The sequence below is a fragment of the Phodopus roborovskii genome, unplaced genomic scaffold (assembly GCF_943737965.1).
Source record: "Phodopus roborovskii unplaced genomic scaffold, PHOROB, whole genome shotgun sequence".
NCBI classification, from domain to species: Eukaryota; Metazoa; Chordata; class Mammalia; order Rodentia; family Cricetidae; genus Phodopus; species Phodopus roborovskii.
The window spans coordinates 1,205,313-1,230,978 of NW_026126616.1; the positions used below are offsets into that span (position 1 = coordinate 1,205,313).

At 45.6% G+C, this 25,666-nt stretch overlaps 1 protein-coding gene across 1 annotated transcript in view; it reads right to left on the bottom strand.

Annotated features, from left to right (window-relative positions):
• Positions 1-25,666, bottom strand: part of Rfx4 (regulatory factor X4) — a 128,583-nt gene that overhangs the window by 2,964 nt on the left and 99,953 nt on the right. The window contains exons 14-17 of the mRNA XM_051206210.1: positions 21,305-21,427; positions 20,861-21,022; positions 7,965-8,127; positions 6,395-6,533 (exon numbers count right to left, since the gene is read on the bottom strand). Coding sequence (XP_051062167.1) covers positions 6,395-6,533; positions 7,965-8,127; positions 20,861-21,022; positions 21,305-21,427 — 587 coding nt within the window. The remainder of the gene's footprint in view (positions 1-6,394; positions 6,534-7,964; positions 8,128-20,860; positions 21,023-21,304; positions 21,428-25,666) is intronic.

Below are 25,666 nucleotides of genomic sequence, written 5' to 3' on the forward strand. Positions count from 1 at the left end.
GGAAAAGTTGGAGTCATGCCTGGTGACACAGAGCACCACAAAAATCCAGACCTGGGTGACACAATTTCCCCATATCAGCCTGACTGACCTAAACTTGGCCTACCTACAATTTGCAAACCCTCATCTTCCATCATCAAGAGCTCTCCTCCACAGAGCTAGGCCTTGGAATGCTGACCCAGGCTATTGGAAGCCTGCTGTCCTCTCTGGCCTCAGCTTGGGTAGGTGGAATGTCTTCCCACCAATAGCAAGAGTGTCTGTCGTTGTTGTGCCTCATCGACGACCCTCAGCACAGCTGGGCCCAGAGGTTGTGTCATAGAATGAAAAGGGCAATTGCCTGGAGATGAGACGGGCTCAAAATATCTCCAGTGTGACAATGCAATTCTGTTACCAGCTTGGAAAGTTCGGTCCCATTAGGTCAGCTAATTGCAAATGAGTCAGTGACTGCTTACTCCGTGGTATAAGAGACCATTGAAGGGGGTTAGTGGAAGTGCCTGCTTGGCCTAATGACTAATTGGCCGATGAAAACTTCTGTGTAGTGCTGGGAGAGGCAGAGACTGCACAGCAGCATCCACCTCACCTTTCACACTTCACATCTGGCTTCATGCAAGGCCCCAAGCATGCTGGGTACAAACTCTGGGTACCAAGAGCTCCGGCCAGAATAAAGGAGCTTTTGTTGAGAGCTCATGACAGGAAGTTACCAACCTCTGGGTCAAATCACAAGCTGCTTGCTGCTAATGATTTAAGATAAGATAAATCACTAGTTTCTACCTCTTGAAAGGAGTGTATGAGGGATGTTATTGACTCCTCTTTGTGTGTTTGTGTGTGTGTGTGTGTGTGTGTGTGTGTGTGTGTGTGTGTGTGTTTAAAGCAGTCACCAAGAGGCTATGGTGTAAGTCCATCTTGATCTTGGTAGTGACTGACTCTTGGCCTCTTTGGAACTGTATTAGGAAGTCTATTTTGGGAAGTGACTCCCTATCCAGGGGCGGGCTTTCCTGCACTTGGAAAGGGAAGAGTGAGCCCTTTATCCCTGCCCCTCACCACATGGCCTGCTGCTTGGGCAGGGGTGAAAGGTGGCTGAGTCAGGAGTGCAAACTTTTCCTATGAAAGGCAGTTCTCACTGTGCTCAAGGCCTGCCAGCGGCTGCCCCCAGCAGCTGTCCCCTTGACTTCTTCCGAAGAAGGACATGGCTCCCCAAACTCTTTGTCAGACAGTCCACAGCTGCTGAGCTCTTAGGGTCAAGATTAATAAAATGAATTGGTGCGGACCCTGTTGTAAGTTTTCAAAATGTGTTGGCCATGTTCTTCATTTTTGAAGGGTATAGGATTGTAGTCTATTAGTGATCCCCAGAGCCGCAGGAATGGACTGGAACATCCAAGTACTTATTTTACAGGTGAGGGCAGTGGCCTGCTTGAGGCCACATAACAGCTTAGTGTTCAAACAAGGCTCATTTGTTTCATTGACTACATTCTGGGCGATCACCAAGGATGAGCTCTCTGCTGGATCCTGGGAGTGTGAGAATGAGAAGAGCCCAGCTCTTGCCTCTGCAGAGCCAGTGCAGCACAGAGAACAGATATTAATTGTGTAATTATATAAAATAAAATACGATTATAATGGGCATGATGCCAAGGGGAATGATAAATGCAAATCGTATTAACTATGAGCCAGATCTTATTCTAATCTTCATTAACTATCCAACCATGTGACATGGATATTCTAACTTATCTCCATTTTCCAGATGAATAAATCGAAGCTCAGAACTAACCAGAGGCAGAGCTGGGATTTGAACCCAGGGAGACTAGCTCTGCACTCAAAGATTTTGCAACATTATGATTGATTGTTATGTGAGTGTGCACATATACATATGTGGCATATGTCTGCATGTGTGTGCATTGCATGGAGACCAGAACAACCTCAGGTGTTTTCTGCTAGTGCTGTCTACCATTTTTTCTTTATTTGAAACAGAGTTTCTCACTGGCCTGGAACTTGCCAAGTATGCTAACTAGCCAGTGAGTCCCAGGGATGTGCTTGCCTCTGTTTCCCCAGTATTGGGGCTATAAACACATTCCACTACATCTAGCCTTTTCTTTCTCTTTCTTTTTTTCCTTCCTTCCTTTCTTTTTTTCTTCTTTCTTCCTTTCTTTTTCTTCCTTCCTTCCTTCCTTCCTTCCTTTCTTTTTAACATGGGTCCTAAGAACAAACTCAAGCAAACACCTTACTGAACTATCTTCCTCTCTCTCTCCCCTCTCTCTCTCTCTCTCTCTCTCTCTCTCTCTGTGTGTGTGTGTGTGTGTGTGTGTGTTCATTTACTCTGGCTTAAGATGTTATCCCAAGGTGGAGTACCCTAAGAAAATTTTGTAGCACCCCTGGCAGTGGGCTGGTTGGAGCAGCCAGATGAAGATCATGCTGTGTCACATGCTGCACTTGAGCCATCCAGACGAAAAGTAAGGAACTGTTTTCCTGTCTCATGGAGGGCATGCCTAGCCACATGTATGGATGCTGGTTGCTCACATGACTTTTGAACACATACTTGGGCCATGTTCACATTTATGGTTGAGGACAGGGTAAGGATTGCATGGTCAGAAATGTCCCACCCATGAGTTCAGTTCAGGAAGTTCAAGCTGTACTGGAGGTTCACATTCACACTGACCATCAGCAAACACAAGCTGTGCAAGTAAGTACTCTCCCCAAGCATCCTCACATTTGTGGGGAAAGCAAGTGGCTTCGGATTACTTTGATCACATACTTATGGAATGCCTGTGAATATCACAGTCCAAGGATGTATGACTCTTCCAAGCCAACCTAATAGTCTTGCGGTCTGCTGAGAAGCAATTGGTTTTTTTTTTTTTTTTTTTTTTTTTTTTTTTTTTTCAGGGGGCGGGGTGAAGGCGACAGCTTTTTGAGCCAGGGTTTCTCTGTGTAGCTCTGGCTGTCCTGAAAATCACTCTGTAGACCAGGCTGTCCTGGAATTCACAGAGATCTGCCTGCCTCTGCCTCCTGAGTGCTGGGATTAAGGGTGTGCCTGTTGCAAGAAGATTTCTTAAAAAAAAAAAAAAAACACACACACACACACACACAAAACAAAGGTTCATCCACATGAACCTTCTATAGTGAAGTTAGCCATCCATGCTGCCTGTAGTGAAGAGTTACCCATTCACGGGGGATTGAGACTACTTGACCTCTGATCTGGAAAGCTAAGACTACTCAACCCTACAATGGATTTCAGCCTTGCACACCCAACCTAAAGCAAAGAACTTGGATGTGCATGTGTCTTCTCTCCTGGAGCTTGACATTTAGTGATGATACCAGTGCCAATCTCTAGGCTTTGCTGCCCCCGCAACACAGTGGATTTAAGTCCCTGGCATGGGGCTGGGGCTGAGACTTAAGAATTTGCACTCAAGTGTGCTTTATTGAATGGGTTATATGGACTTTCTGAGGTTCTGCTTCTTCTTTTTTTTTAATGATTTATTTTTATTTAATGATCGTTGGTGTCTTGCCTGCAGATATATCTATGTGAGGGTGTCTGAAGCCCTGGAGTTACAGACGAGCATGAGCTGCCATGTAGGTGCTGGGAATGAACAAGGGTCCCCTAAAAGAGCAGTAAATTCTCTTACCTACTGAACCATCTCTCCAGCCCCTTGCTGCTTTGTTTTTAAGAATGGGAGAAAATGCAGTCTTTCTGAGGAAGTTATGGGAATGGATGAGCCCATCTATTTCAAAGTGCCCAGAAGTGTGAGTTGCTTAAATGTTAATGGGAAATGAAACAAAGGCTGCTTTGTTTTTGGGTAGGACCTTCCCTAAGAGGGACACTTCAATACTGACCTCACCCAACAACTTGGACAGAGATATGATATAATTAACTTTTACCCACCCCACTTTACAGATGGAGACTAACTAAGCTGTGCACTATAAAGTGTAGTGTGTGTGTGTGTGTGAGTGTGTGTGTCTATGTGTGTGAGTGTGTGTGTGTGAGTGTGTGCGTGTATGTGTGTGAGAGAGAGTGTGTGTGTGTTTTGGAGGTGGTAGGGTATGGAAAGCCCTTATCTGAGAGCCACAAGGCAAGATCACGTAGAGGCTGGTTGAGTCTTCATCTGTATACACAGGGTTTTTCTGTTGATTGTAGCTTAGTTCGTGGCCATCTATCTCTATTAAGACCAGCTATTGAATGATAAGGGACCCAGTTGGGTACTGTTGTGGCTTCCACAGCGGACACTACAGACCTATCTTTGATCACCAGGGTCTCTGTGGGCTTTAAGAACAACTTGGTTTCTTTTTATGGTGATGGTTTTAAAACTATCACCTCCAAAAAGAGCTCCTGAAATTTCCTGGGGCAGGGGCATGAGGCAGTAGAGAAGGAAGGACGATGACAGCCAAAGCAGTGGTGTGGTGATGCTGACTCTAGGCTGGAGTGCAAGCCCCTCAAAGCAGGCTGCTTCTGCCTCCCTCCCTGTGGTTCTCCTGGAAGCTGTAGCTGCACAGAGCAGGCTCCCAGCAACCACTGAGGAAGGAATGGGTGGAAGACTGAGTGAATGAATGAGCGCCTGATGGTGCTGAGTGTAATCCAGACAGAACCTCGGTCATTCAGGGGAATCGAGGCACACATGCTCTGCTCCCAGGAGAGGCAGCACTCAAGGAGCTGGCATTGCTCTCTGACGCAGTCAGGGTTCTCTAATGAATGCCCCAGGTGATGACTTAGTGGGATCAACTTCTTAGCTTGTCTTGGGATTAAACCAGGGTTCCCCTTGGTATTGAAGTGGCATTCAAAACAGATGCCTGTTTATCCTGAGTGCCTGTGTATTGTGGATACATTCTCTTCAGGATGTCCCTTGGGGGCATATCCATGTGCTGCAGGCTGATGCAATGTGGCCTCCACACAGCCTCCATCCTGCCCTTGCCCCCTAGGCCCCTGCCCACACCAGCCCCCCTTTGTGCTTATCCTATGGGGCCTGAGAACTCGCTTTCTCTGGCACAAACCACCTATGGTACACTTAGCCTAACCCAACCATTGGTTCTGCCTACAGCTACTTCCGTCCACCCCAAAAAGTGAGAGCCCCATCTGGGACACAGTGGAAGGTGGAACTCATGCACGAGAAAGCAGTCACACTTCCTGGGTTCTGTCCCTGCACAAGTCACTCTGTCCCATTTCCTTTTTTACTAGGTTACCCAGAGTGTATGCAAAGAGCTCAGGAATGAGCCTGCCATACTGCAGTGTCTGCAAGAAGCAAGCTGACCTATTGATGGGGTCTGTGTGCTGTGACCTGGGAACAGAGACTTAACCTGTGCCTTGGAGGAGCTTGGGACTCCTGCAGAGTTAGAAGTCACTGGCATTGGTATGGGAAGTGTGACTGAAAGAGAAAGCCCACAGAGAGGCGGGTCTGGGCCTGGAGAAAGGAAGGGGGTTTCTCTCAGGAGATGCACAAGGCCATAAGATGTTTGGATGATAAGCAGAAAGATTCCCAGCTTGGGGAACAGTGCCTGCAGATGGAGACGTGGTTACATGGAGTACACACAGTGGGAATGTGCTCAGCTGCCATGGCTCTACATGGATCTACATGGCCCTACATGGATCTACATGGCCCTACATGGATCTACATGGCCCTACATGGATCTACATGGCCCTACATGGATCTACGTGGCTCTACATGGCATAGAGGGTGGTAGGGCAGCCAGGAAAGAACTGAATATTGAGATGTAAGCTGAGGAAAGAACTGCAAATATGGCACCAGACTCAACGTTTTGTTTTTCTTTTTTTCAAAAGACCCCTGCAGCTGCAGACAGGACAAACTTTAGAGACAGAGACCATCATGAAGGCCAATTATTACCTAAGTTAGGAAGGCCTTGAGCTAAGGCAGGACAGCCGGGATGTCAATGACATTTTAGAATACAGAATTGCAGTTGAGTGTGGTGACACACATCTTTAATCCCAGCACTCAGAAAGCAGGGGGGCATGGCTTTCCATGATTTCAAGGCCAGCCTGGTCTACAGTGAGTTCCAGGATAGCCAGGACTATGTAGAAAGAGACATGTGTCTCAAACCAAACCAAACCAAACAATTGAATGGAACTGAAGATCAGTTGGTCGTGCTTGGGACAACACATAAGAGGGTGTCTAAGATAACTAGAATGTCCAATGGGCCAACAGAAACACAGCTAGCTGGATCCATCAGAGAGGTCAAATAGAGTCAAGAACTTCAGAGAACCACTAAGCAACTTGGATGTATAAGAGAAAGGGACACGTTAACACAAGCACCCAAGGCCAGTTACCACTTGAGGGCAAGGACAGAGCTGACTGTCCTTGGGGACCTAGGTGGCATACACAATGGACTTATTAACTGTTTTAGTTGACTTGATTGGGCACCAAGTACTCTGAGCCAGCAAGATCTCCTTCCCTACACTCACCTGTGCAGAGCTCCTGTGGTAAGGGGAGTAGTGGAGTGGCCCAGAGATGGCCGTGTCATGAGGCAGGGCTGGATACTGGCTCTGCATTGGGTGAGGATGCTGGTTGCCATAGCTCCCGTAGTTATAGCTTCCTGTGTACCTGAAATTCAGCGAGCACAATGAATACTGTGAGTCATAACAGAGAACAGTCAGTTTGGCACCTTAAAAAAAGTCATCTCTTTTTTCTTTTTGTCCCCCCCCCCCCCCCCCGTTTTTCTTCTACTTGTCTACTTGATTCCTTCCACTCCACCCTATTGGCTTTGCTGTGGTGGCTAAAACCCCAGGTCGGTTTTCCTTTTCCCTCTGCATTCTTGGCAAGTGTGCGCTCAGGGGGTGCAATCTGGCTTTGATTAAAATGTTACTATGATGGAAACCTCTCCTCCCATTGGGTCAAAAGCCCATGGCGCATCTTGCAGTCAACTGGGAGAAGGCTGTTGCTTTGGACTTTGGGTTTCTGCATCACTTGGATGTTTTGTTGGGCCGTGGTGGTGAACAGCCAAAAGAACTTCATGCTGAGAAGCAGCAGCCCAGGCCCCTGGTTCTGAGCCACGCCTTGCCACTGTCTAGCAGTGTGACCTGGAGCTACTCATGGTCCCATTTTTCACATTTGTGAAATGATGCGCAGGGTTACACTGGGACCACTCATGTGAGGGCAATGCCACATGCACACGGGAGAGGGGAGAATCACACATGCACACAGGCTGCCACTACCATGACTGCGTATCCTAAGACTGTCCTGGCAAAGAACTGGACCTGTGGCCTTTTGAATCTCTATTCTAACACCCTGGTAGATTAAGAAAAGGTCTGAAATGCAATTCTAAGAGTGCATTGAGATTATGTAGGGAAATGCCTCGGGGAATAATGACTGCCCATGGAGATCCCAGGGGATCTGAACCGTGGGCACATACTGACCTACAGGCCCATGCACACATTCAGGTCTTCCACCTTCTGCTGGGCCACCCATGTGGGAGTTGCCCAAGATGCTCCTGCACCCAGCTATTTGGGGACTTCTACAGCCAGTCTGCAGGCCCGCAAGGAGCTCCAGCACTGTGTCATTCTCCTCAATGTCAAGAGTATTCCAGTGCTCAGTGAGTGTAGAGTAGCTGGTGACTCCTGATAGACAGAGCGCCAAGCCAAGGGCTGCTCAAGGTCAGGTAATACCTGGAGCACACTGTCCTTTAGAGTCCTTCTTACCACAGGAGGAGGAGATCACCTCTAACTAGAGTCCAAAGAGACAAGGACACACTGTGAGCAGAGGGCTACACGGGATTGCTGGGAAGGGGACTGCCTGGCACTCCAGTTCTGGAGTGAGACATGCTCAGCTAGGGCTCCACAAGGTGCCAGCTGCCTTGGGGAGCTGTGGGGCCACTCGCCCTTCCCTCCTTTCTTATCTGCATATTGTGGGGGTGATACAGACAGTTCTGTAAGGTTATAGCTGAGTAAGGTGTGCAGACTAACCAGAGGGTAGCCTGTCCTGTAATCCGAGGATTTCTGAACCCTTCTGAAGTTCAGTGCCGAGCAAGTCACCTACCCGTGCTCCTCTCTGTGGGAGTAGACTGGTATCCTGTGTGTGACAGAAGAAGAAGGCACATGGGTGCTCCTCATACAGGGAAGTTGTTGGGAGTTCTCAGCTGGGGACCCAGCAGCTGTCGTCACTGTGTATGTCAGCGACCACGTATATGACTGCATTGCTCCTACAGAGACAGATGACATTGCATTGGTCACTAACAGTTTGTCCTGAGAATGCTACAGTGGCTTCCCACTGCTTCTAAGCTGCTGTCAAAATCATTCATTACAAGGCATTCTCTGGTCCAGCTCATCTTACCAGAAGTCTCCCTACAGCCCCTGGTCTAGCCACAGAATTATTTTCTCCAGAGCACCGCAATCTCTAGCTTTGCAGGACCTGGAACACGCTGCTTCCACTGCCTAGAATGCTCATTCTTACCTCACTATGAGTCCAGAGGCATGTGGTCTGCTAACTCCAGACTGGGTGAGGCCCCTTTGGTGCGCTGTAGGCCTTTGTGGGACCTAGGTCAATATTCAGTTCCCCAGTCTGGAAGGTATGTGGTTTGATTAATGCCCATCCCTCCCCCACAACAGAGTGAAAATTCCTTGAGGCTAGGTATGTGTCAGTCTGCCCAACCTGGCATTTAGGGGCGAGTGCCTGTCTGTCCAAATACACTCAGTAAAAAAATGGGAAAGACAGGAAGAGAGGAAGAAAAAGAACGCAAAGACTCGTACAGCGTGGCCCAGGCAAGCACTGCAAATGAACTTTTCATGCTCTACTCGACAGGTGTTACAGAGCCAGCAAACCGCTTAGAGTAAAGTAAGCAGACCCCGCGCTCTCCTCTCTCCTGCTGAAGATGGGTGGTCAGTGCCCTGTGGCCTATCCCAGCACATTGCTAATTCCACTTACTGCCTTTTAATTGGATACCTGAAACTTCTAAGGTCTGGGGGTGGGTGGGGTGGGTGGGTAGGGATTGAGAGGGGGCCTGACAAAGGTTCTCTAAAGGCTAATATTTTATATGATGGTTAGAACTTTTATAAGAATTTTAAAACTTGCTAAAAGAAGTAAACTTATTAGACAACTTAATTTCTGATAAATTTTAAGATATTAAGATATTTTGCAATGTTTAAGGAACAGGATTCAGTGTCCCTTTGGGTACACAGAGAGCTGGAGACTTGGCTGATGTGCCATTTTTAAGAGCAAATAAAACTGGGGCTGGAGAAATGGCTCTGTGGTTAAGACTGCTCTTTCAGAACCTACGTTCAATCACCAGCACCTACGTGGCTGCTCACAGCCATTTAGTCCCAGGGCATCCATCCCCTCTTCTGGCCTTCATGAACACCAGGAAACAAGCAGTGCATATACATACAGGCAAGCAAAATACCCACACACACCAAGTAAAATAAAGCTAAATTTTAAAAAAGATGAAACAAACCAAAATCCTGTATTATCTGCATAAGCCCATTTCTATCTTAAAACTCTTACAGAAAGACAAAGGAAGAGTTTGCATATTAGAATTCAGTCTGTCAGGATGGGAGAGATGGCTCAGAGGTTAAGAGCTCGGCCTGCTCTTCCAGAGGTTCTGAGTTCAGTTCCCAGCAACCACATGGTGGCTCACAACCATTGGTAATGAGATCTGGTGCCCTCTTCTGGCCTGCAGGGATAAAATAAAAACAGGGAAACATGTAGCAGCACATGAACATGGAAGAAGGAATAAGAGCTAGCTTGGAGATAAAAGTGTAATTAGGAATCTGGTGAAATAGCATTTCCTAAATGTCCATCTCCCTTTAAGTGCCCTTTATCCTGGCCCTGGCTTTCCTGGGGTCTGACGCTACTAGGAGCCTCATGACTGGGAACATGTGCCCATTGTCCTTGGAATCAGAATGTGTGGGAGCTTCTCAGAGGGCCACACTAAGCCATTCCATGTCATCAGTACCCCCCATAGTGGACTTCATCTCAATTCTTAAGATAGCCCCTTGTACCAGCACTGGCCGAGGCAGGCAGGCTTCATAGGATGATGGTTGGCTTACCCGAGGTCTCAGAACACGTGGGTGGCCAGCGGACCCCAGGTCAGCCCCACACTTTCCCCTCTCTCTGCCTGTGTCTCTGTGCTCTGAGACCTGCTTCCACCATGTCTTAGCTGGGAGAAACTAAGCAGGCCTCTCAAATCTTAGGAACCTTTGCTTCATTCTCTGTAAAATAGGAGTAGTTATCTCTATCTTACAAGACTATTGTAAGGATTAAGATAATAAGTGAAAAAGAACCTGATGTGCAGTGGGCTTTTAATGAGACTCAGGCGCTACTCTTCATGTGTTCAGGTGTTCTAGTGTCCTTTTGTGTGTGTGTGTGTGTGTGTGTGTGTGTGTGTGTGTGTGTACATGTTTGGGGGGTAGGCATGTGTGTTGAGGCTAGAGATTAATGTCGGGCGTCTTGCTCAGTTGTTTCCCCCCATTTGTTTGTTTGTTTGTTTTAATTTTGAGGCGAGGACTTTTTCAGAACTATTTCAGCCTCTGATCCAGCTAGGCTGGCTGGTAGGTGAGCCAGGGATGCATGAACCTGGCTCCCTAGTATGGGATTACAGACATGTGCCTCTCCGGCGACCTTCCAACTTAGTTGTTTCCCCAGTCCCTTCTTTTTGTTTTGTTTGTTTGTTTTTGTTTTTAACTGTAAATTTTGCTTTTGAAATAAAAACATAATAATTGCTATTATTGTTGGGGTGCATCTCACCACCTGCAGGTAGAGGTCAGGACTGAACTCAGACTTATGCGGAAGTGTTTTTGTCTGCAGACATCCTCACCCCCACCCCAGCCCTCCTGGAAGGCCCTTGCAGTATATTTCTATGTCCCCCATTCCAGATTCTAAGGAAGAAGACAAGCTTTTGGGGCCAGTCTTATCACAGACACTGTATTTTTTTTTTATGGTAGTTTTATTGTTTTGAAACAGAGTCTTGCTCTGTAATCCAGGTTGCTTTCAAACTCCTGGTCCTCCTGTCTCAACCTCTCTACTGCTGAGATGACAGGTTCAAGTGTTAAAGGCGTGATGCCTAGAGTGTTTAAGAGGCAGGGCCTAGTGGGGGTCATGACAGCATGTCCATGAAGGGGATTATGGGAGCCTGGCCTCCTCTTCACTCTCTTCCACTCCCTGGCCACGAGGTGAGTGGCTTTGCTCCTCTGTGGGCTTCAGCCACCATGTGCCACCCCAAGCCCAGAGCACCCTTGGGGTGGAATGCTCAACTGTGACTGTAAGGTAGCCGATTGCAGCAAACTTCTAAAGAATGTGTTTCTGTGGCACCACTGGTACCCTCATTCACAAAACTAGGACGCCCCCTTCTTTCTGCATCCCACATCTGTCATATTCTTCCCCGGGCATTGTTAGAAATTACTCACAAACTACCCGACAGAACAGAGGGGCTTCACCAGGAGTGTTGTTAGACATCATTCCTAAGAGTGGCACAAACATCAGAAGAGGAAGTCCCAGGATGATCAGGTGATCAGGTGATCAGGTGACTGGATTAAGTATGGCCCCTTCTCTGTGCTTTCAGTCTCTTCAGAGGGGCGGAAGAGACGGCTCCATTGGAAAGTGATTGCTCTACAAGTGTGAGGACCGGAGTTCAGAGTTTTAGGTGGATGTAAAAAGCTGGGAGAGGTTGTGTGCCTGTAATCCCAGCCCTGGGAGGTGAAGACAGGAGGGCCCTGGAGCTCAGTGTCCAGCCAGCTCCAGGTCAGAGAGGGATCTTCCTAACAAAACAAAGTAGAGAGCACTGACAGAGGAAACCACCTGACATGGGTGTGCCCGTGTACAGACTGCACATGCACGCACACGCACGCGCACACACACACACACACGCACGCACGCGCACAAACACGCGCACACACGTGCACACACACGCACACGCACGCACATGCACGCACACACGCGCACGCACACGCGCACACACACGCACACACACACACACGTGTGCACACACATGCGCACACACGCACGCACACACACACAATACCATGAAATTATAGCACTCTTAAAATTTTTAATCCCCCCCTTTTTTTTTTACTAAGTGTGCTATTTCTGGGTGAAAAAGTTGATTTTTTAGATTTTGGGGGTTTGTGTGTGTGTGTGTGTGTGTGTGTTTATATAACAAATGCATACTGCTTCTGTGAAAAGAATTCATAAAAATGTAAACAGACTCACTACCAGAACTGTAATGGGAGGGCTTAAAAAGTTTGATAATATAATGAGCAAGTGCTAACTCTTCAAGCCCTGGTGTCTCGGGGCAGCAGGCAAAGTCATGGCTATAGAGCGGGCAGTGAAGGAAGGCAGACGGCTTTTCTAGGCAGTAGGAAGACTTGGTGAGACAGCCATCACCCGAGGGAACGCAGCAGAAGTTACTTTTGTCTGAGCTCCTGAGCTTCAGCTGTTAATTCAAGTCTCCATCCTCAGCATTGGGCCTGCCAAGTAGTAGGTGTTCAGTAAACTTTGATTCCATTGAATCTGTTGTAGAAGGAGCCAGTGCTGCTAGGAATAGCTCTTATCAAACAAAAAGCTCATACAACTTCTGGGAAAATGGGCCCCCATGGTCTAGGGAACAAAACCTCTAAATGGCCATGTGCCAGCAATCTAATGCATCCACTCAGGCAGCCTTAAGCAGATTAACACCTACTGGCTTGGGTGGGAAGCAGTTTCTGCCTGGGGAGCAGAGAGAACATCCCCATAACCAGCTCCTGGGTGGGGGACCTCCAGTGAGAAGGGTTGCTATAAGGCCTGTGGTTTAAGGGACACCAATAAAGGAAAAGCCGATACAGCCCGAGTGCTTGTTATTTGTTGGTTAAACAAAAGTGTTCCCTATTTGCCTAATTCCCATATTTCCTTCTGTTGCCTCCAATCGCACACCATTCACACAACCCCGTGTATTTAAAGGTCTGAGGGTAGTGGTAGGCCTCCTGACCATTCAGGATTCTATAAAGATCCCCTCAAGGGGCAGTTGATGGCTGTTTTATGCAGCTAAAACTACAATAAGGGGCCATTTTCTTCCCATCCCCCAAAGAACATTCTTCCTCAGTCTTGTTTTGGTTTTGGATGTGTTTGCAAGCACAGGCTAGAAAGTGCACTAGGAAAAGAAAGGCCTTCAACAAGTCCTTGAATAAATTAGCAACAGTTCACCAAACAGGGAGCAGAGCTCATTTGTGTTTCTTTCCCACATTGTTTTGGAACCAGCAGCATTACCTCCCTTTGCTGGTATTGTTTTGTTTGTTCTGAGACAGAGCTTCCTATCCTAGGATGGTCTTGAACACATGAACTTCCTTTCTCCAGCCTCACCTCTAATTTAGTCCCAAGTTCTGGAATTATAGGCACACAAAATCAAACCCAGACTTGTCATAATCCTTTCTCAAGTGAGAGAATTGAGACCCAGAAAGTGAAGGACCCCGCTTGGGTTAGTGAAGGACCCAGCTCGGGTTAGGATGCCGACAGAACTGGACGTTGAGTGTAGACTGCCCTGGTTCCAAAGCCTTCCCACAGCAACCACAACTCCCACTCTCGGATCCCCCAAGATTGTGCTAAAATGCAGACCTGATCCACTGGCCAGCAGCATTTACTGCAGTAAGAATCTCAAAGATGACAATGAACCATGCAACAAGAAGCAAGGCTCTGCCATGTAGCCTGCTTAAAATAGAAACCTTTCCATCTGTGCAGGTAATTGAATCCACACGTTAAGCAAGCACCCTACCACTGAATTATACCCCCGCCCAGCATTTGTGAGATTCTGCTGAACACTTGTGTAAACTGTCCAGCTATACCTTCTCCTCCAGCTGCTGGGAAAGCTCACTTGACCTTCCCCTACTCCTGGGAAATCTACCCTAAGTCTTTGCTTGCAGTTTCTCAGGAATAAGCTCCAGTGAGTGTGTGGAGACTCTGGAACTTGATGCCACAGACACTAGCCACCAGCCACTTGCAGCTGCTCAAACCTAAACTATGAAAACCAAATGCAGGAGAAAGTTCCTTAGTTAAACTGGCTGATATGTGGCTGACAGACACTGTGCTGTACAGCTTGGGTTTTTATTTTAAAAGGTGTATAGAAACGTGTATGCATATATTTCCTGCATGCATGTATGTATACTGTTTTCATGCATAGGGACTAGAGTTACAGAATGTCACATGGGGGGGGGGAGCATCCAAAGTTCTTAACCCCTACTCATCACTCCAGCCATGACAGATAAATGCTTTGTTTGACTGATTGCTTTTAATTACTATAATCACACTAAGTTCTCTTTGGATAACCCTTGTTTTCTGAGATACACAAAACAAACATTTCTTACTTCCTTCAAGACTGAGACAGGACAATTATGTATATACACCTGCCTACACCTCTAGCTGTACACATCCATGGCTGCCTGGGATCTTGAGATTGCTGTGTTTAAGGAGTATGCCCACTGACATGGGAAGCCTTGCCTGTTGGAGTTACTGCACAAACAGCTCTATGGTCAACATCAGATTTACCAAAGTGGCCAGCGGCAATAGATAAATCCATTCCAGGAAGACATGTTGATTTCATCTCTGGTACTCTCTCCCTTACTCACATGCCACACAGCCAGTCCTCATTAGACCAAGCCCTTTCTACCTCTGATTTGTGCACAAGATGTCCATGTTGTCCCGCCCCAAGTCCTACATGGTTGGCTCCTTGTGACTGGTCAGTTTTGTGACAGATGACCCCTCCTGAGGAAGGCATTCTCTGTTCAACTTGGGCAGGCCTCCAGGTTATACTTTTTCATAACACATTGCTATTCACGCATACCTCTTATGGCTGTTTGGAGTTACATATTTACCTGGTCGCTTACGTCTGTGTTAACTCTCACCCACTGGAATCTAAGTACCACCAAGGGCAGTGGCCAAATCTGTTTTGTTTTGTTTTCACTTCTGCGCCTCCGGGTCTGGGCACAGACTAAACACAGAACCCGTATTTATCGCGTGAACAAATGAATGGAAGATGAAGTGGACGGATGGACATAGCCAAGATGTGATGGATGGAGTGAATCAAAGCATGCCTGAGACAGTCTTTTTTTCCTCCTGATTCACTTCTCCTAATTCTGTTCCTTCAATGAGGAGGAAGGAGCGGTGGTGGCGGGGGATTCACTGTGAAAGAGTCGCCAGGGCCGCCATCGGGAGCCGCTGGCCTTCGCTGTCTTTAGTACAAGTGGGCTTTTGTTATTTGGAAAGTGGACATCCTCAACTGCTGCAGAGAGAGCACAGCTGGGCAGGCCAGATGTTCTACAGTCAGGGCCATTTGTAAGGAATCCCCGTTTCATCAGGCAACCTAACTTCCCAATGATCAAATTTGCTGGCTTTGTGTTGCAGGGAACCTGGGTGGGGAGCTGAAAACATGAGCTTAATAGTTAACTTTTATTGTCATTGCCAAAGGAGGGAACACTTAAAATGACATCATAAATGGGGGTTTTAGAGCCCTTTGGTGGCCTACCCAGACAGAGTCTGAGCTTAACATTTTGTTTTAAATGACATTAAAGAATTGCAGCCTGATGTCATGTTAACTAGACTCATCAATTAGGCACCACCTGCCATGCCCCGAGGCAGAATAAAGCCTCTTCCCCTAAATGTGACATTTCTGAACTTTGCCTGACCAGGAGGGAGGAGGCAAGCCCACAAAGTTCCAGGTGGGTGGATGGCGACGGGCGAGGTTTTACCCAGTAGAAATGTGTTGGTGTGGATTCCTATAACTAGCTCTTATCACGGATGTCCAAAGGCTTTAGTAAACTCACTCTACACTGGCCTTGATCAGTGTCAGGTACCAGTGCTAGTTCTTTTCTTCCCCTCCTCCACAGCCTCTTGTTTAAAACAATAGCACAGTCTTAAGATAACATATTTAAAAAATATGTGTCTGCATGGAAATGGTACTAGACCCAGACATGAGTAAGAGAAACTGTTCTCCTGGAAAGTTGTAACTCACCCTCTGTGATGCCCAGCCTTCCCTTGCATCAAAGGCTACCACGAGGTCATATGCCATTGACTAATACTGTGAGTTCAATGAACAGACATGATAACTGCCCCTTTTTTCATAGTTTACAGCGAAGATTTGTCCATCCAATAGGAGGCATTGCTTTGAAAAGTATCTGACTGACCTTGACTCTTAAGTCACACCTGATACTACATCATTTGCTCAACGATACTTGAGCTTCTGGTCTTGCCTCCACCTCCTGAGATCTGTAATTACAGAGGCGCACCAACACTCCAAGTTTATGCACTGCTAGGAATTGAACCCAAGACTTCATGAATGCTAAACAAGCATTTTACCAACTAAGCTACATCCTCAGCCTCTACCCTGGGTTCCTAAAAGAAGTTTTGGTTTGAGCCTAGCAACATGGCTCAGTGGGAAAGGCCACTAAACTTGATGGCCTGAATTTAATCCCTGAAACACATGTTAGGAAGAAAGAATCAACTATACAAGTTTTTCTCTGACCTCCACAAGTGCACCCATACACATACTCACACATGCACAAGTACACACACACACACACACACATACTCACACATGCATACACACATGCTCACACATGCACAAGTACACACACACACACATACTCACACATGCATACACACATGCTCACACATGCACAAGTACACACACACACACATACTCACACATGCATACACACATGCTCACACATGCACAAGTACACACACACACACACATACTCACACATGCATACACACATGCTCACACATGCACAAGTGTACACACATATACATACACAAGTGCACACACATACACATGCACAAGTACACACACACACATACTCACACATGCACAAGTACACACACACACATACTCACACATGCACAAGTACACACACACACACACATACTCACACATGCATACACACATGCTCACACATGCATACACACATGCTCACACATGCATACACACATACTCACACATGCACAAGTGTACACACATACACACACACAAGTGCACACACATACACATGCACATGTGCACACACACATACTCACACTCGCACACACACATGCATATATACACACACATACCCACACATGGACATATGTACACAAACATACTCACACAAGCACAAGTGCACACACATACACATGCACATGTGTATACACACATATACATACACTTGCAGACACACATGCACATATGCACACACATACACAAATAAATGTAATTTTAGTTTTTAGCATTTTGGAAAGTAGACAGAATATAAAACAGCAATTTAATAAAACTAACTGGGCATTAAACTCATAAACAGTTAACTTTTTTTTTTTTTTTTTTTGTTTTTTGAGACAGGGTTTCTCTGTGGCTTTGGAAGCTGTCCTGGAACTAGCTCTTTTAGACCAGGCTGGCTTTGAACTCATATGCCTCTGCCTCCCGAGTGCTGGGATTAAAGGTGTGTGCCATCATAGCCTGGCCTGAGTTAACTTTTTAAAAGAGCATGATGGGTATGTTTTCTTAGATTTATATAATCATTTTCTAAGTTATTATATTATTCACTGAAAGTATGCCAAAGACCTCAAAGTTAAGGACTCTATAAAAATAGTATATTTACAGCAAATACATAAAACCATGCAGCTTCTTAGGAAATTATGTGTGTTTCCTCTCAGACCATGGCACATTATATGTGAAGATCCAGACTCTGGATCCAGACCTGATCCATGGAGTGTTTCAGAAATGGTACTAGAGAAAATTAACATAGATATTCTTATGTAGGATGACGTTTTAATGCCCTCTCGAGATACCTGAGAACAAAGCCGGAATGTGCCAGAATCTTCAAAGCCTACAGGCATCTGAAGAGAGCCTGTTTCACATTTGTATTCCAAAGAAGGGACTTTTATGACCTGCAGTACGTTGCACAGAAATCTGTCAACACTTTTATGATATTCCCGTGGCCTTGGTCATCATCACACCAGCCCCAAGCTTGAGGCCTTCAAATCATATAAAGAAAGCCAAGCAAACTTACTGGCAGGATGAGTCTGAGATGCTCCTATTAGGCTTCCCTGCACAAGCCTCATACCTTCCCGGTTCCCAACCACTTCTTGGTGAGATGTGCCATGCTGGGAGGAAGCCTTTCACACTGATCACACTGTTTGGTATGCAAGACAGGATGGCCATGAGTGACTGCTTGCCTCGGTGATGGAATTGTCAGCAGCATGGTTCAGGGAAGTGGCTCTTGGCAGCTGACACAACACTCCAGTATAGGAAGAACCCGTGAATGCTGGAGCCATGAACAGCACTTATATGTTTTGCAAAAATGTTTTTTCCTCTGTTAGTCCCCTCCCCACGAGTGTCATAACGACCTGTCTGAAGGTTGGTTCAGCTGGATTCCCTCAGTTTCCAAGCCTGTGTCTGCAGGCACTGCCCATGAGCTTGTGTGCTGAACTGTGCAGCACTGCTGGTCTGGGAGAATGGACACTTCCAAATGGCTGCATTTAAAATGCTTTCCTTGTGATACGGTTCCCTACCAAAGCTCGTGCACGCAACAAGTGGGTTTCTGCTGTAATAACTCCTTAAATACTACACAGCACCAAGGCCATCTAACAAAAGGAGTGAGGAAAAAGGGAGACTTAAAGCTTGGTGATAATCAGGGTGACACAGCACCTAACCCAACCCGCCACCCCTCTGTAAGGTCTCTCCTGATACCTCCAAGCACGGACTTCCCTTCCTTGAAAGCCCTGTAGCAGTAATTCATACCTTTACTATGCCATTTTCTATGATTGTCTTTATTTCTCTTATGCCTGTGTGGGCTTTTGGTAGCAAGGCTTTGGCGTAATAATATTCAAATCATACACAGCACTCAGCATAGGACTTGGCATGTTACAAATATATATGTATCCATGTACCACTACCTCTCTCCACACACAAGCTATGAAATAGGAATATTTTCAATGCATGTTAAACAGTGCACCAGATACTGAATCTAATGTTGCTGATGAGAAGTCTGGCGTCGAGCTGAGTCTCCTTTGGTGGTTATCTGTTCTCTTTTGAACTGATATCATCTCTTTGATTTTATTCAGTAAGTTTAGAGATGACTTTCATACCACCCCCATTTAATCACCTCAGGAGTCAAGGAAAGGACATTGTTACCCTAAGTCTTATCTCCGGTCTGTAAAACCATTAAACTACTAGTGTTCTCTGTCCTTTCCTCCCTCCCTCCCTCCCTCCCTCCCTCCCTCCCTCCCTTCCTCCCTCCTTCCCTCCCTCCCTCCCTCTCTCTTTTCCTTCCTTCTGAGCTTTCTTTCTTTCTTCCATTTCACACTTCCTCCCTGTCCTTTCCTTGCTTTATTTTATTATTTATTTATTTATTGATTTTTTTTTATTGTTTAGATAAGAGCTTACTCTATTGCCCCATCCCACCCATCCCATAGGCACAGCATGGCTTCAAACACTTAGAAATCTACCCGTCTTACAGCCTCCTGAATTCTGAGATTACACGTGTGAGTTGCCATGCCCTATCCTTTCTTGAAACACTTATTTAAAATGTGAGCATTGGTCTGGACTCACTCACCTGCAATCCTAGCACTCAGGCAAAGGAAGTAGATTCACCACAAATTTGAGGCTGACCAGGTCAGCCAGGGCTGCACAGCGAGACGCTGTCTCAGAACAGTAACAACACGCTGTACTTCCTGAATGGTTAGCATAGCTTTAACTTAAGGGTTGTCTCTTTGCATTGGTTGTACTATCAGAGACTCTCTTAGCTCATTCTTTTGATTCTCTTTCACTTGTATTTTGTTTTTGTTTCAGCCTGTCTGTTGAAATATCTCTTTCAACAGCTGTGTGTTTCTTTGGCGATCTCTGACTCTGTATAACTCCTTCTTCCCACTGTGCCATGCTGCTCTCCCGTGGATCAGCAATGCTATGGTGATGCGTGCGTGCGTGCGTGCGTGCGTGCGTGTGTGTGTGTGTGTGTGTGTGTGTGAAAGCACCTTAACCTAAAATCTATCAAATAAACACTTTTCAGCTTAGTTGCATTTGGACATTTGTTGGGTCCCATGTCCACCATCACCGTCCATCTCCAAAGTTTCTGATCTGCCCAGACTGAAACTCTGTCCCCATGTCCCCCTGTCCCCTGCCTCTATCTTCTATTTACTCTATGAATTTGACACTTTAGGGTCCCTGTAAATAGGAGTGTGACATTTGTCCTTTAATGTTTAGCTCATTTCACGTAGCATAATACTTTCAAGATTCATTCATATTATAATGTTATAGAATGCCATTTCTTCTAAATTCAAGGCTAAATCATATCCTATAATATACCACGTTTCTATCCATTCACTCCTCAATGGGCAAAGAACATACATGGGTTCTTTCCACCCTTTGACAATTATACTTTTATGAAAACTGATATACAAGTATCTATTTGGGGTTCTTTCAGTTGTTTTAGATATGGATGATTGACTACCTAGGCTTGGGCGAGTCTTGGGTGTGGGTTGGCGTGTGAGACTGGTGTGGGCCTTGTGCTGTGGTTCCCATCACAACAGCCTTCTAGGAGCATTAGCTTTACCAGTCATGTCCTGGGTGGCCCAAGGGTGGTCTAAGACCAACTCTGTTCACAGCTGCTGCTTCACTCAGTGTTACTATGGTTTCACATGGCCTCCTGACTGTCCACCTTCCAGGGACAGTGCTCGGGCCTGGCCTCACGTTTCTTGTAACATATTAATAAATGCAGCAGCCTACTTTGGGGAGTAATGATATTCATCATGTGTTTAAAGCCAACTGAAAGCAGCAACATATGGAAGATGTATTAATGAGTAATTTGAGACCTGTAAACCTTCCACAAATCCAAAAGGATTTCCAAGTCTTAGTATTTCTCTTTGTCTTTTGAGGAAGACTGTTTTCCAGAAATTTCTTGCTTTCAACATCTCCCCACCCAGCACTTTGGAGACCCTCCCCTTACCTGTTGTGCTAAGGCCAGTGTACTCGGGGGATGGGTTGCTGGCAGGGGAGGATGGAGGTGGCACCTCCACAGATGTGGCAGATTTTGCTGGAGAAAATGATGGTACTGGTGAAGGGGTGGGTGGGGTAGCCTCGGTCAAGATGACCTCTTCCTGGACTTCCGCTACAAACAGAGAAAAGGTAAGTTCTTAGATGCCAAGGTCAAGGGCCTTCAAAGAACCCCCCCCAGAAGGAAATCTGTGTTATATTGGTCACTCCATGCTTAAACCCTTCAATGGTTTACACACACACACACACACACACACACACACACACACACACACGGGTGCACACTCTCAAGAGGAATGGTACTGATTCTTTGGTATGTGGGATTAAGGAAACAGAAGAGGAGAGTCTATTAGTCAGAGCGCTAGACCCTGACATGGCCATGGAGGGTGCGGCTTACCAGTGCTGCTTCCTTCTCCCTTCATGGCCCGCATGAGCTCGTTGGCCCGCTCCTGACAATGCAGCGACTCTAGTAAATAGAGCACGTAGTCATCAAACATCAAGTGAATTAGGTGGAAAGACCCTGGTGAAAATGGAGCAAACGGGAAAGGGAGTCAGAGCACTTTGTGGGTTCCCCTCCATCTGGCCCACAGGCACGCCACTGTTTCCTCCAGCCACGCGCTCGGGAGCTCACTCCTCTCCCTACGGCTAGAACTGCCTGCTCTTTGCCATATCCCCATAGCCCCTCTCTGTACATGCGTCACCATAAAAAGGGGCACACGCTGAGCCCCTCCAAATGTGCCTGAGCCCATCCTTGCCTCAGCAGTCCTCACTCTGCCCAGAGTTTGGCACACCGGCACTCGTTTGCATTGTTTCTATCGCACACCCTTTAAGTATGCCCATGGCAGGGAATGTGCCTTCTAGTTCACGGGTGTCTACCGATGTCCCTGCTATAACCCAGGAACAGAACAGGAATGGTAAATTTGCAATAACAGAATTAGTTCCCTAAATGTTTTTGAGGCTCATTTAGCACAAGGTTTTTAGGAAACCAGGTGAACAAGATTTGAGATTTCAAGGAGTGTTCTTCATTTTGAATGTAGATAATTCCTTAAAAAGGAAAGCGAGCAGCCATGTTAAAGACTGTCCCATGTACCAGTGTCTGTGCTCAACAGTCCCCAGGGTCTAAAACCACCCAGCACAGATGGCATTTCAATCTCTGTGTTTCAGCCTACCCAGCTTAATCATTTTAAATAAGAAAAACAAAGTTATATGTACAGTGAGTGGGTACTCTGGGGCAACCACTCTGTTAGGTTATTGTGTATAATCTACATCTCAGCCACATGAGATAAATAGTAGTTTGTTACAAAGGGAAAAATGACACTCTGGAGTCACGGAAACATGCAAAGTCACACAGTTAACTGGCAGAACTGCTCAGGTCCATCTGCTATTGAAGTTGCTGTTGAATTATTATGCAGTGTGATGTTCTCTGAAAGGAAGACAGTGGAGCTTACATTGCAGAATGAGATATGCATGTATACATCAGATGCCTAATAAATGGTTATTTGTTATGTCAAGACTTATACAATGACTGATCCACCCAGCTACAGAAAAAAAGAGTTAAAAGGATATCATCAGAACTGAAAACATTCATACTGAAGGAATTGTTTTATTGCTACGATGTTGGTCCAAGTCAACATGGATGGAATGAAACATCCATGAACTGATAAGTTAGAATGGAAAACCTGGATGATGAAAATTGCCTTGCCTAGTAGTGTTTGTCCAGGCAGTCCCTTAGAAACCATCAACACACCCAATGGGTCTGCTAATTTTCAATAGCTCTACAAAGCTTCTTTTTGTTGAGCTGTGGTAGAACTCTTGTCCCCTGCCTACAGCCACACTGTGGTTCTCTGGTTATAAGGAGGCATCAAGACCCTGACTTAGTAAGGGCTACTGTGTCCTTTAAAATGCAAAAAGCAGTCCAGTGCCAGGGTATCATGGCCACAGGGGAGGGTAAATATAGAGGAAAACTGGGGGAGGGGCTGCGGGTGAGAAAGAGTAACGGGGGATTTTTTAAAGATCTCCCTGTCTTCATTCTGTGCCCATCAGTATCAGGGTTACAGCAGAGACTCGGTGCACATAGACTAGAGGAACGAAGGAATGGTCAAGCACAGACTATCTACGATATGCACCAGGCTAAGCTATTCCACCTTCTAATGGCTCTGTGGAGGGTTATTCTTGTCAGCTAATATGTGGGGGGAAATGAAGGCTCAGGGAGTATACACCACTTGCTCAGGCCCAGAGCTAGCGATTTCCAACGGCCATCATGGAAAAAAAAAAAAAAAAAAAAAAAAAACTTTCATCAGGATGAAGACAGAGGAAACTGTTGCTGTATGGTTACCTACTTAACTGCATTTGATAGAGTCTAGGATTTTCTTAATTCTGGCCAAACCTGTTTAGTTTATAAAAAATGAGAGCATTCTAAAATGAACATTAGTATACTTATCATATAGCTTTATGATATGCTTAACATTTTTCTACATTTAAATCAGATGGGGCCTTTGTCTGATTGTTTTTGTTTGTTTGGTTTTTGGTTTTTTGAGACAGGGTTTTTCTCAGTGTAGCTTTGTAGAATAGGCTGGCCTCGAACTCAGAGATCCTCCTGCCTCTGCCTCCCAAATGCTGGGATTAAAGGCATGCACCATCACCCAACAAGTCACATGTTTTTTAATTGAAAGGAAATATTAAGTCCCGTGTTCCCTTCCTTACTATAATTTCCCTGCCTCTGTGTTCATCCCTTTGAACAATCCCTAATCTTGAATCTGTTATTGCTTCACATGTATTTTATACTGCTAGTGTACACTTAGAGATGTGCAATGAACACACAGATAGTTTTCCAGAGGGAGGAAAATGATACAACACCCTACACAGCATTCTACAACCTGCTTTAGACAGTTTTCTGTTTGCAGATCCATGCATCTTGACATGTAAGTTGCAATTGAATCGCCACTCGGTACTCCTGCTGGTGAAAGCTAGGTTGCTGACAAATTTTTGTCATTGAAAACTGACTATAATGACTGATGGGAGATGTCATTCTGTAAATATGTTTCTCGTATTGGTTAATGAATAAAGCACTGTTGGCCAATAGGAAAGCAAGATAGAAAAGCAAGACTAGGAGAGAGGAAGTAGGAGGAAGGAGAGCCAAGATGGAGGACGGAGAGAGAAGAACGCCAGCCCCTCTCTCCAGTAAAATAAGACCACGTGGAAGTACTTGGATTAATAGAAATGGGTTAATAATTAAGACAGAGCTAGCCAATAAGAAACTAGGAACTGGCCAACAGCTTTGTATCTAATACAGAGTCTCTGAGTGTTAATGGGGCTGGTGCGGCGGTGGGACCAGACCTGTCGGGGTGAAAACCGCTCCTAACAAATGACTGTTTTTGTCTCCTAGTTCCTAGGTCTAGCACTCCAAGCAACAGAACCCAAGAACAGCTGCACCTCCAGTCTTAAGAGATAGTGCCAAATTGTCCACCAGAATAATTTGCACGTTTACCAGAACCCTGCTGGTGGAGAAGTGAGAACTTTGCAGTAACCTAATCACTACCAAGACACGGTCTTTTCATGTGCTTATTGTTCTCAGTAGAGTTTCCTCTTCGGTAAATTGCCGTTTACATCCATTGCTTATTATTTATACTAGGTGTTTGCTTTAAAAATGATTATTTAAAGACCAAAGGGATATCTTAGTGCAGAAGGGTACTTGTACCAAGCTTGACAACTTAAGTTCTTGGGACCACATGGTAAAAGGAGAGAATCAACTCCCACAAGTTGTTCTCTGACATCCACATATCCCTGTATCCACCACAGATAGATGACAGATAAATAATGATAGCTAGATAAATAATAGATGATAGATAGATGACAGCTTATTTAAAGTGATTTCAATATATTCTGGATTTTAATCATTTGATAGTTATATCCATGACAAAAATAGCTCTCTTCTGTGTCCTTTTTGGAAACGGTTTCACTTTGTTTATGGATTCCTTAAGCACAGCTTAAAATCCCAATGTGTTATCCCTAGAATGGCTGCCGTTCCACAAACTGAGCAGGGGACACAGTGGGAAAACCAAGTCACTAGGGACAAACAGAGAGATAGAAACATGTGCACGTTATTTAGCAATCTGAAATTACCAAGAAAACAAGTGATCCCAGAGTGGGCCTTGGAGAGCAGGCCCAGGGACGGACGGGAGCTGCCATTGATGAATTACCCTGCTGTCACCCAAAATCGTGGTGTGGCTCTGACATCATTCACTTGACCTTGCTGTAAGATTTGAGGTAGTGCCACAACAGGGTAGTTGAAAACACATATATTGATGCCTCTCCTCCTAAGGATTTCTTGTGGTTGAGTTATACCATCTATAATACAGCCGAAAGAAGCCTCACCAAGCCAAGCCTCTCACACTGTGTTGTTTCACATTCTTTCAAAATGTGTGCTAAATTAAATATATGTATCTCAAATGTCAGCCTTGGCAGTCTCTTCCTTCATGCTTTGTGCTTTATGTTGTGTTTTATTTTTTCACAAACAGTCTCCTATCCCGAGATCATTTACTCTTTTTTTTTTTTTTTTTTTTTTAACTTTTTTGACAGGGTTTCTCTGTGTAGCCCTGGCTGTCCTGGAATTAGCTCTGTAGACCAGGCTGGCCTCGAACTCTCTGAGCTCCACCTGCCTCTGCCTCCCCAGTGCTGGGATTAAAGGTGTGCACCACCACAGCTCATTTCCTATTTTTAAAAGAAGTATTAAGAATATTTTTGTTATTGTTTTTTATTT